The 12,443-nt window shown below is 44.2% G+C and overlaps 1 protein-coding gene across 1 annotated transcript in view; it reads left to right on the top strand.

Moving 5' to 3' along the window:
- The window catches only part of LOC115139552 (ephrin type-B receptor 3-like), a 104,015-nt gene that overhangs the window by 74,329 nt on the left and 17,243 nt on the right, over positions 1–12,443 (top strand). The window contains 8 exon segments of the mRNA XM_029677076.2: positions 405–457; positions 2,033–2,155; positions 3,682–3,929; positions 4,763–4,978; positions 6,533–6,557; positions 6,560–6,681; positions 7,078–7,277; positions 10,785–10,940. Of these exon segments, the coding sequence (XP_029532936.2) occupies positions 405–457; positions 2,033–2,155; positions 3,682–3,929; positions 4,763–4,978; positions 6,533–6,557; positions 6,560–6,681; positions 7,078–7,277; positions 10,785–10,940 (1,143 nt within the window).

Genomic DNA, 12,443 nt, shown 5'->3' on the forward strand with positions numbered 1-12,443 from the left:
TAAGGGGGGATTGGGAGTGAACAGTGTATTAGTCTGAACCAGCGTGCAGGAGGGAGTGTTAAGCTGGGTGTTGATGGAGACAGCTGAGGATGCCATTGGATGAGGCTTTTTGTCCTTCACTTCTCGAGTTGAGCCATTATGTTTTCTCTCAGCTGCCATTCTAGACATAAACAGAGTCCTACTTTTGCTGTCCAATATATTATCTTATTTTGTAGTTTTACCTGAAATTCTCTATTTCTTAGTTTCAAATATAAAGATATCGTAGTGGGCAGCAATACAGTGGTATTCTCTATTTCTAATGACACGGCTTTGCCGAAATCATCTCCACTCAATCCTGCTCCATTGAATATTGCACCATACGGTACTTGACTGACTTTGTGTTTTTACTCTGGTTTGCCCCACAGGAAGCAGAGGAATGGCTCCGAGTCAGAGTACACAGAGAAACTGCAGCAGTACAGTAAGTCTCTACTGCCTGTCCTCCATTATAAGCTTTCCACATGTTCCATATTCTAACAGCCGGCCTCTGAGCTAGACTTAATCCCTACATCTAACAGTATACCCACACACTACATGTCAAAAGCCAGTTATATCACAAGAATCCTATTTCCACATAATGTGTCAAAATAAGGTTTATGTCATTTAACAGTCACAGATTATATAGGCAGCATTGGTACACTCTTATGAAAAAAAGCTGCTGTCTAGAACCTAACCGGCTGAACCCATACTCTGTTTTGAATTTTTTTACATTTCACCTTTATTTAACCAGGTAGGCCAGTTGAGAACAAGTGCTCATTTACAACTGTAACCTGGCCAAGATAAAGCTTGGTGTCATAAGAAGGAATTCCCCTCGACCACGCTCACAAACTGAGGAAAACAAACATTCTTTCCTATTGACCCCCATTGTAAAAAAAAAAACAATTTCATCACAGATGTTTTGTTATACAGAAATAATGCTGTGTTGTTCAAAGTAACCATGTCAAAAATCACGACCTACGGTTCACAATGCTCACAAAAAGGGAAATAGAGCCTGCGAGAAGAGCCCTGTGGCCTCAATCTATTTGGTGTGGAAAATTGTGTGGACATGATGTCCAAGTAGGCTACATGTAGCTATGTGTGTGGAAAACATTTCATCACAGGAAAGAGATTTAACTCATTTAGTATAGTCCGTTTGTAACTCCAATCACTAATTGTAGCTATAAATTCTGTTTGTTTGTGTTGTTGGTCTTGGCTAGCTTAATGTTCAAATCAAATCAAATTGTATTTGTCACATACACATGGTTAGCAGATGTTAATGCGAGTGTAGCGAAATGCTTGTGATTGGTAGCTAGCTAGCACTCACTCACGTAGCTAACTTTAGCGCCGTCATGAAAGGGGCATGAGGGAATCCCTACAATATTAACGTTTTTCTAAGTAGTGAGAACACCTGGGAGCAGGAAATGTTCAAAAGTAATCTTTTAGACATTGTACTTTCTTTAATGAAATTTTGTAAATGAGGAAAACAAGCAGACAACAAGAAAATTGCATTTTATAAAGGTGACGTTTTTGCTGTGAGTCAATTGGGTAATCAAGATAACCAAGGGTTGTTTCCCCCACAGGCGGGCGGGCCGCAGTGTTCTATTTAATACCTACTGAGACAATGGAAGAACCCTTTGAAGAAATCTTTTGGGTTCCATGTAGAACCCTTTCCACAGAGGACTCTACATGGATCTCAAAAGAATTCTACCTGAAACCAAAAAAGGGTTCTTCCTGGAACCAAAAAGGGTTCACCTCTGGGGACAGCCGAAGATCCCTTTTGGAACCCATTTTTCTGAGAGTGTAGTGGTTGTGGATCTCATTGGTGTTATTCCTCGACTGTAACATCTTATGTTAATGCACCCAATATCATTAGAAGCAAAGCTATCATTACAACACGTAGGCCGCCTTCATGCATTTAATTGATTAACAATCAATGCTGTACATATAATTTTGAATGGTAATTTCTGCTTGACTGCCTTGATTCATGTGATTATTTCCGCTATTGAATCCCCTATAGTCACACCTGGAATGAAGGTCTATATTGACCCCTTCACCTACGAGGACCCCAATGAGGCCATCCGCGAGTTTGCCAAGGAGATCGACATCTCCTGCGTGAAGATCGAGGAAGTCATTGGCGCAGGTAACCAACAAAAGCTCCTGAGCTACAGGGGGAAGAATGCTAGTCACCTCCAGGCCATACCGTTAGAGGACTTCACGCCAAGCGGTACTTTCACTCAATTCATCGTCCCAACCCCCCTTAAACCATCCCCGCCTCCCCTCGTGCTCCCCCCCATCCCCCCAGCACTAGCAGCCCCCCTAATCACAAATACGCATTTACACCTTTGTAAAAAATGTTGCGTCCCCTAATTCGCTTCACTCACAACTGTAGCTCCCCCTTAGGTTGGCACCTAAGTGCCTTTAATGATTGCTACCTCCTTTCCCCACTTTTTGTCTCTTTGTTTTAATAAACCTTTAACCTCTAAGAACTGCCCATTCCTGGTCCTGGAGATGTGCTCTGCAGTAAGAGGTTATTTTGTTTGTTCAACTGTCATTAATCAATCACTTAAATTGATTAGCACCCCTACTTGAATCTACCTGACTTAATCGTCATCTAGGAGAGTTGATTGGCCATTCAAGAAGCTAGAACAGCAGCCTTCCAGGGCCAGGACATTCATCTCTAAACTCCATCCCCCTCTTTAAGAGTCTTGAGGGCCACTATTAAAGGGGGCCACTCCAAAGTCCCTTTGACCCTTGACCTCATCACTTATTGTGGTCATCCTTCCTGTTTACTTCTTCCTGTCCTTCCTGTTTACACCCTTGCTCCATCCCTCTGCCCCCTTTTGATGTACTAGTTAGAGTTAAAATCTTGATATTTTGAAATATTAGTAATACTTTTGCTAAAAAGCTGCAGGACTGTTGTCGACTCAGAGTTAGCCATGTATCTGAGCTGAATGACGACTTGTGTTGATGGGAATTTTGATTTTGAGGTGTATGTCGCCTGCAGCTGAGCCCCCTCTGCTCTACTACCACTACCACAGCTTAACATCTACTGCTGCTACTTGAACCCGTTGCTTCCAAGCCTTCGCCTTTAGTGACAATCCTCAAACCCTGTTGCGCCTCCCCTTTACCCTCCCCGTTCCCTCACTTCCCTTGTTTCCGTCTCTCGCACACACATTCTCTCTCTCACACACTCTCGCACCCGCTTGGCGTGTTAGGACCTAAACGCAAAGCCTCCACGAGCCCCAAGCTTCTCTCGCCTCCAGCCTCTTCTTCCGCCCCTAACTCCTCTGAATCCTAATCTCCCCGACCACCCCTCTACCCCCCCTATATCTCTAGCCTTCCACCTCTCCACTCTCTTATCAAGCTTTACCACCACCCCCAAACTACCCACGCTAACCCACTCTTCCCTACGTTTTTAGTTCTCCCTCGGCTGTCCCTCACTCTCACCTTTCATCCCCCCCTTTTCTCTGCCATTCCTACCCACCGTACACTGCCCGAGCCGCTCTCTCTCGCAGTCTCCCGCTTCCCTTTCCTGACTCCTTGGTTCTAACCAGTAAACTGTCCCTCTCCCCTCTCTCCCCCACTCTCCTCCATTTTTTCTATCCTTCCTCTCTTCCCCCCTCCGTCTCTCTCTCTCTCGCCGTCTCCCATTCCTCGCTCTCACAGGAGAGTTTGGGGAGGTGTGTCGCGGGCGTTGCAAGCTACCCGGCCGACGTGAGATCATTGTGGCTATCAAGACACTCAAGGTGGGCTACACTGACCGGCAGAGGCGGGACTTCCTGAGTGAAGCAAGCATCATGGGACAGTTCGACCACCCCAACATCATTCGACTGGAGGGCGTGGTCACCAAGAGCCGGCCAGTCATGATCGTCACAGAGTTTATGGAGAACGGGGCGCTAGACTCTTTCTTGAGGGTAGGAGAACCTGTAGAACATACACACACACAGTACTAAATAATAATAATTTGATGGGTGCACACACCCACACACACACACACACACACACACACACACACACACACGCACAAGGATATGTTTAAAATTAGCAAATTATTTGAAACATTGAGCTCAGGGTTTGGCAAAAAAAAACATAATTTCACATATTGCTAACATTACACACCACCTACTGTAACTCCAAAAATGTTTTCATAATAACAAAGGCCTAACTTGCTGTCAATCTCTGGACTAAATCAATTGAACATGCACTATATAAAAACAGCCAGAGAATTGATACTCTTGAAAACACATAAATGTGTATCTGTAATCATCTCATCATCTGCCAAAGTACCCAAACATGTACCTAACCCCCGTCTGTTGTCAGTATCTTACAAATGTGCCGCTCCTCTCGCAATCTCTGACATTTACAGAGGTTTCACTAACCTATGAATCACTGCCTCGTCTTCATATTACACATTGTCTGACACTGAGAAGGAGAGAGAGAGAGCGGAAGATAGAGGGAGAGAGAGATGGAGGGAAGGAAGGGTTGAAAGAGGGTAGAGAGAAAGGGGTGAAACAGAAGGAGAGCTAGATGGGAGACAGGTAGAGATATGGGGAAATAAGAAAGAGAGTGAGAGGAAAACCACGAGAGAGCAAGAGACACAAAACAAAAGAGAGAGTTGGTAGGAAAAGAGAGAACGCGGCAAAGAGGTAGGAATGGAAGTATGTTAAACAGTTAAGCTAAATATTGAATATAGATTATAGTATAACGCTTGCTTATATTTCTCTTTCTATCTCTCTGTCTTTGCCAGCTCAACGACGGGCAGTTCACAGTGATCCAGCTTGTGGGGATGCTGCGTGGCATCGCGGCGGGCATGAAGTATCTGTCTGATATGAACTACGTCCACCGGGACCTGGCTGCACGCAACATCCTGGTCAACAGCAACCTGGTGTGTAAGGTGTCTGACTTCGGCCTGTCGCGCTTCCTCGAAGATGACGCCACGGACCCCACCTACACCAGCTCACTGGTTAGTGTGTAGGACACTTTGGTAGTGTGTGTATGCATGTGTGTGTGGGCATCTACACTGCATGACCAAAAGTATGTGGACAGCTGCTCGTCGAACATCTCATTCCAAAGCATGGGCGCTAATATTGAGTTGGTCCCCTCTCTGCTGCTATAACAGCCTACACTCTTCTGGGAAGATGTTGGAACAGGTACTTGCGTCCATTTAGCCACTAGAGCATTAGTGAGGTCGGGCACAAATGTAGGCCTGTTCGTAGTCGGCATTCCAATTCATCCCAAAGGTGTTCGATGGGTTTGAGGTCAGTGCAGGCCAGTCAAGTTCTTCCACACCGATCTCGACAAACCCTTTCTGTATGGACCTAGCTTTGTACACGGGGGCATTGTCATGCTGAAACAAGAAAGGGCCTTCCCCAAACTGTTGCCACAAAGTTGGAAGCACAGATTCGTCAAGAATGTCATTGTATGCTGTAGCATTAATATTTACCTTCACTGGTACTAAGGGGCCTAGCACAAACCATAAAAAACAGCCCCAGACCATTATTACTTCTCCACCAAACTTTACAGTTGGCACTATACATTCGGGCACGGAGCGTTCTCCTCGCGTCCGCCGGACTGCCAGATGGTGAAGCGTGATTCATCACTCCAGAGAATGTGTTTCCACTGCTCCGGAGTCCAACGGCGGCGAGCTTTATACCACTCCAGCCAACGCTTGGCATTGCACATGGTAATCTTAGGCTTGTGTGTGGCTGCTCGGCCATGGAAACCCATTTCATGAAGCCCCCGACGAACCGTTATTGTGCTGACAGAGGCAGTCTGGAACACGTTAGTGAGTGTTGCAACCAAGGACAGACAATTTTTATGCACACTGCGCTTCAGCACTCAGCGGTCCCGTTCTGTGAGCTTGTGAGGCCTACCACTTCACGGCTGAACCCTTGTTGCTCCTAGACGTTTCCACTTCACAATAACAGGGCTTACAGTTGACCGGGGCAGCTCTAGCAGGGCAGAAATTTTACAAACGGACTTTTTGGAAAATTGGCAACCTATGACGGTGCCATGTTGAAAATCACTGAGCTCTTCAGGAAGGCCATTCTACTGCCAATGTTTGGCTATGGAGATTGCATGGCTGTGTGCTTGATTTTCATATACCTGTCAGCAACTGATGTGGCTGAAATAGCCAAATCCACAAATTTCAAGGGGTGTCCACATACTTTTGTATGTACAGTATAGTGTATGTCAAGTCTTGAATGAATGGTAATAAATTGGTTTGTTTCAATTTTTCATCACTGTGTTCTTTTTTGCTATTTATTTTTAATTCAATCACAAATTGTACTGTACATTCAATAAAAATCACAATGAACTTGTTATTCAGGGTTTTGTTTGTTTATGTGTGTATGTGTATTGTATTTGTATTCAGTTTTACCTGGCATCTTATCATAATCAAACGTGTCTCAACCAGTGTAAGTTTGTCTCACCCTCTCTTCCCTCTGTATGTGTGTAACTCTGTGTGTGACTCCATCCCCAGTATTTCACTCTCACCTACTCATTCGCATATCCACAGGGAGGCAAGATTCCTATTCGCTGGACGGCCCCGAAGCCATCGCCTACAGGAAGTTCACCTCGGCCAGTGATGTGTGGAGCTACGGCATCGTCATGTGGGAAGTGATGTCGTACGGAGAGCGGCCATATTGGGACATGAGCAACCAGGACGTGAGTGGAACTTGCTTTTATTTAATTTACTGGACTTGACTTTTTTAAGATGACTTAGGTTGACATTCAACGTTCCCGAAAAACACTGTCACATCTTCAACTTCACTCTCCTTCTCTGACTCCCCCTTTTTCCTAACTGGTTCCCCTTCCCTTTTCTCTCTCCCCCCTGCCCCCTTCTCATGCTCTCTCTTATCTTCCCCCTCCCTCTCTCTCCCTGTCTTTTGACTCTTCTTATCTTGACTCTAAACCCCCATTCTCTCCCCAGTCATCACCCTGTTTCTTATCCTTTTCTTGTCTCATAATTCAAAACCATATTCCCTAGATTTGACCTCAATTTTTTTTATCTAGGTCTGATTCTATCCCACTTGTCAATCTTACTCTTATCCAACCCTCCAGGTGATAAACGCCGTGGAGCAGGACTACCGGCTGCCCCCGCCCATGGACTGCCCCACAGCACTGCACCAGCTCATGCTCGACTGCTGGGTCAAGGAAAGGAACCTCCGGCCTAAATTCTCCCAGATCGTTGCAACGCTGGACAAGCTCATCCGCAACGCCGCCAGCCTCAAGGTGGTCACCAGCAGCACGCAATCTTCTGGGTAAGCCTATAAACTGTCAGACAGTCTGGCCCATCTCAGCCTAGTTAGCAGCTACTTTAATCTGGTGCTGGTTGCAAAACCCCAAATTCACAGATTTCCTAGAATAATCATAACCCGGTTATTTTCCCACCTGGATTTCTAGAAAACCTGGGAATTTTGCTAAAGTTTGGACACAACTACTCATTCAAGGGTTTTTCTTTATTTTTACTATTTGCTACATTGTAGAATCCAAATATATTTTAGATTCTTCAAAGTAGCCACCCTTTGCCTTTTTCCACACTCTTGGCATTCTCTCCACCAACTTCACCTGGAATGATTTTCCAACCATCTTGAAGGAATTCCCACATATGCTGAGCACTTGTTGGCTGCTTTTTCTTCACTCTGCGGTACAACTTATCCCAAACCATCTCAAATGGGTTGAGGTCGGTTGATTGTGTAGGCCAGGTCATCTGACATAGCACTCTATCACTCTCCATCTTGGTCAAATAGCCCTTACACAGCCTGGAGGTGTGTTTTGGGTCATTGTCTTGTTGAAAAACAAAATATGAGATGACGTATCATTGCAGAATGCTGTTGTAGCCATGTTGATTAAGTGTGCCCTGAATTCTAAATAAATCACTGACAGTGTCACCAACAAAGCACCCCGATACCATCACACCTCCTCCTCCATGGTTTCACGTTGAGAATTACACATGCAGAGATCATCCGTTCACATACTCTGCATCTCACAAAGACAAGGTAGTTCTTGTCAAATAAGGACTCATCAGACCAGTGGACAGATTTCCACCGGTCTAATGTCCACTGCTCGTGTTTCTTGGCACAAGCAAGTCGGTTGTTCTTATTGGTGTCCTTTAGTTGTTTCTTTGCAGCAATTCGCCCATGAAGGCCTGATTCACGTATTCTCCTCTAAACTGTTGATGTTAAGATGTCTGTTACTTGAACTCTGTGAAGCATTTATTTGGGCTGCAATTTCTGAGGCCGATAACTCTAATGAACTTATCCTCTGCAGCAGAGGTAACTCTAGGTCTTCCTTTCCTTTGGCGGTCTTCATAAGAGCCAGTTTTGTCATAGCGCTTGTTGGGTTTTTGTGACTGCACTTGAAGAAACTTCAAATGTTCCGGAATGACTTACCTTCATGTCTTAAAGTAATGATGGACTGTCGTTTCTCTTTGCTTATTTGAGCTGTTCTTACTATAATATGAACTTGGTCTTTTTCCAAATAGCGCTATCTTCTGTATACTACCCCTACATCTACAATGTAGAAAATAGTAAAAATAAAGAAAAACCCTGTAATGAGTAGGTGTTTTCAAACTTTTGACAGGTACTATATAGTGTATGAATGTATGTGATGGATTACATTATAGAGAATAGCTAGAAATATATATCTCTGAAATGGGTTTCTTTGGTTTTCTGTCTACTGCAATACAGTATGTTCCCTGGACTAGGGTTTAGTAGTGACGGTGCCATTTTTTATCCGTGACTGTGGTACTAGACTCACCCGAGTCATGCCGACAACGATAACACTTTTCACTGGAAAAATATCCTTTTCCAAATTGACTTATTGACTTGTATGAGAGTCAGTGTCTCAGCAATGCCTACACTACACAGTACTTCCCATAGCTAAAACATTAAGCCACCAAACATCTGGCCAGGGTTGTCAATGCAAATGTGGAATTACCGTTGCTCAATAAAGCACTCAAGGCATCCATAGCTCCTACAAGGAAGTTCTTAGATCAATGGTTTCACATATTTAGTGATATCCTCATGCTACAGTCCTCTGTAGTTTTCATGGAAAGAGCCCAAAGGGGGAAGAGGGTGAGGAGGAATAGGGGGTGATTCCATCGGGGATCTGGAGTTATGGCGATGGCTGGGAAGATTAAATCAGATTAATTAGCCAGTATTTAGCTTGATTAATTAGCCAGTATTTAGCTAGATTAAGAGTGACGCGAAAAGATGTGAACGATTTGAATTTTTTGCAAAAAAATATTTTAAACGGGCCAGTGGAGAGGTGTGCCCCCCGCTGAGCCTAACGGGGAAAGAGTGAGTGAGAGATGAGCTGCCATGACGTCCAGCGTGACATTAGTGCTTTGTAGTGGTTAGCGGTTGCTAGGCTAACTTTTGTCACTGGTTTGGGAGTCGTGTTATAGTTTATACAATACAAGTGGAGGTGTCCTCCTGTCATGCGCGAGTGAGTGTGTGGTACGTGTGTGTGTGGTGTGTGTGCGGGGGGTGGCGGCGATGTGCGGTGTGTCTGTCTGCCTCAAAATGCATACCCATATAGCCTGACACGGAAAAATCCAATGTTCACCACTCACACTGAAGACAAACAAAAAAACGTTCACCAAAAAACCATGAGGAAACCGTCACAACACCTTTGCCCTTTGGGCTCCTGTTTGGGAGTATCCACTCAGGTGACTGCCCCTCATAACATGAGACATACGGTCTTAGTGGCCTCTCCCAGTGCCTTTGGCTTCCTTTGACTTCTAGCCTGATTCCACATCCTCTGTTTTGGCTGTCTTTCCACTGACCATAAGGAGTTGGCAAGATAGCACAAATAGATCTGGGATCAGGCTAGACACCTTCCACTTCAGTACGAGACTTCAGAAAGTGGCTAACAATGCTCTGTTAAGAGGGAACTGTGTCTGATGGTTGATGGTGGCTAGCCCAAACCCTCAGGGCCCTGAAGCGCAGGCCTTGTTAAAGAGCACTCCTCCTATCCCTCTGCAGCAGTCAACCCTTCAATGGAGCCTCTGTATTGACTCTTATTAACTCGCTCCCTCTCTTTTTTCCATCCACCTTTGATTGTGAATCTAATGCCATCAAAAGACGACAAGGATCAACAGAGCAGAGAGCGGTCAGAGAGAGAGTTAGACAGAGACAGAGGTTCTCTTTCTCCTCTTTCTTCCCCCTTTTTTCTTTCTGTCCTTTTCTCCCCCACCTTCCTTCGTTCACCCTAGCTCTCCCTCTCTTTTCAAACTTCCACTGCTGTTTATTAAAACTGCAAGGTGGCCCCCCTATCTATGACATCAATCAGGGGTGGTTGGGTTTTTTGGAGGGTCCAAGGGCCTCGTTGGGTGTCTGCAGGTGTATGCATACACACACGTGCACACACGTACACACACACACACACACACACACACACACACACACACACACACACACACAGGTTGACAGTGCACAAATATCTCCACGCTGTCCAAGAGATTCTTGAGGAAATGTCTTTCCACCTTCGCCGTATTGTGTTGTTTGCACACCTTGTGTCTCTTTAGCATTGGTCATCATGCCAAAGAGAACACACACACACGCCCGGCCAAGCCAGTCTCCAACGGTAGTCAAAGGTGGTTACGTCAGGCGACGGAGGCGATTAACCCTTGACCCTACAAGGGCAGCGAGGGGGAGAGCGAGGTGGCATTTTGGGGGTTTAGGAGTGAGGTTTCATTGGTGCTGGAGGTGAGGCGTGACCTTAACCCTCTCTCTTTTGTCTCACTCTCCTCCTCCCTCCTGTAGGGCATCGCAGCCTCTGCTCGACCGATGCGTCCCTGACTACACCACCTTCACCACCGTGGGAGACTGGCTGGATGCCATCAAGATGAGCCGCTATCGCGACAACTTCCTCAATGCCGGCTTTGCCTCCTTCGATCTCGTGGCCCAGATGACAGCAGAGTGAGTGAAGAATGAGTCGATTCCGATTAATTATATTTGGTTTAGTTGAATTCAAATGGCTTCATTGAGACATGAGTTGGTTCACTTGCAAATTGGTTTGTTTCAGCTCAAATGACCCCATTGATGTGGCAAGATAGCAGGGTGATTGGGTGAATCGAGGAATAGTCAATTCAAATGAATCAAACTTAATTCAGGTTAGTTCAGTTCAAAAGGCCTCATTAATATGGCAAGAGTGACTTGTTATGATGAGTGACTTATAGGCGGTGAGTGACTTAGGCGGTGGGTCGTAGCAAGCTTTCTGCTTTAGTTTTCAAAATGATCGATTTCTGTCGAGGGTGGAGCTGTTTTGTTTTATACATATAATATACATATATATATGTATATTCATTTCTTCTGAACACATTTCTGTTTGTTGGCAATGTCAATTTTAGCAACGTTTATGTTCGCTAACTGGACAGGCAAACACATCTGAGTACTAATCTGTAAACCAATACAAACTTGTACACTATCCATGGTACTCTCTCTGCTCATCACGTCTGCCAATCATGTTATCCATTAAACCTAATTTATTCATTAATAACTTTTCATGTTCAGAATTGTGCACTCTTCTCAAACAATAGCATGGTATTATTTCACTATTATAGCTACTATAAATTGGACAGTTCAGTTAGATTAACAAGAATTTAAGCTTTCTGCCAATATCAGATATATCAGATATCAGACATGGCAGAAATTCTCTTGTTATGCTAATTGCATTAGCCTACGTTAGCTTAACCGTCCCCTGGAAGGGACACCGATCCCGAAGAAGTGATGCTCATAGCCTATATATGAAGGGCCTACACTGTGTATCAACTTTCACAGTGAATGCTTAGTTCATATGTTTTGTGCGTATGAATTGAATATTGCTAAATGATGATCATAATAAGTCATGTCGTCATCATTAGTAGGCTTAGTATAGTAGCCTTGTATAACCACCATTGAGCTGTAGGCCTCAGAGTGCCTCCTGTTTAGTCTTAATACCGTAACTTACTTAAGCTCAAAATTCAATATATAGGCTACTGTATCAATCAATCATGCCATCACACAACATATGAGACATTCATGCTTTGAAATGCAATTAATAATTTTTGTTTTTAAATTAAATAGCAAAGGGAGCTTTTGAATAATTAGCCTAAACAATAAATAAACTGCAATTCATTAATGTTTTTAGTCTGCTGTAATAAAGGCTTTATATTTTCTTCCTTAGAACAGACTCTCTGTTACCCTTATTTATTTAGTTTTGTTTACACTGTTAATATTGGTCAGAAAAAGAAAAGAAAATGTAATCTAACAGCAACTGTTTGGCACATATAATACTCATGCAATGCTTGCTCCTATATCATATTTTTTCTTGATCTCCAGTAGTTTCCACAACCAAGTCAAATGTCTTCCACAGATCTGACTTGCCTTTCCCTTCTCAGCAACTAGTAAACATTCACACATTTTGAGTTGCTTTTTCACCTC

This window comes from Oncorhynchus nerka, linkage group LG13 (assembly GCF_034236695.1).
Source record: "Oncorhynchus nerka isolate Pitt River linkage group LG13, Oner_Uvic_2.0, whole genome shotgun sequence".
In the NCBI taxonomy this organism is placed as follows: domain Eukaryota; kingdom Metazoa; phylum Chordata; class Actinopteri; order Salmoniformes; family Salmonidae; genus Oncorhynchus; species Oncorhynchus nerka.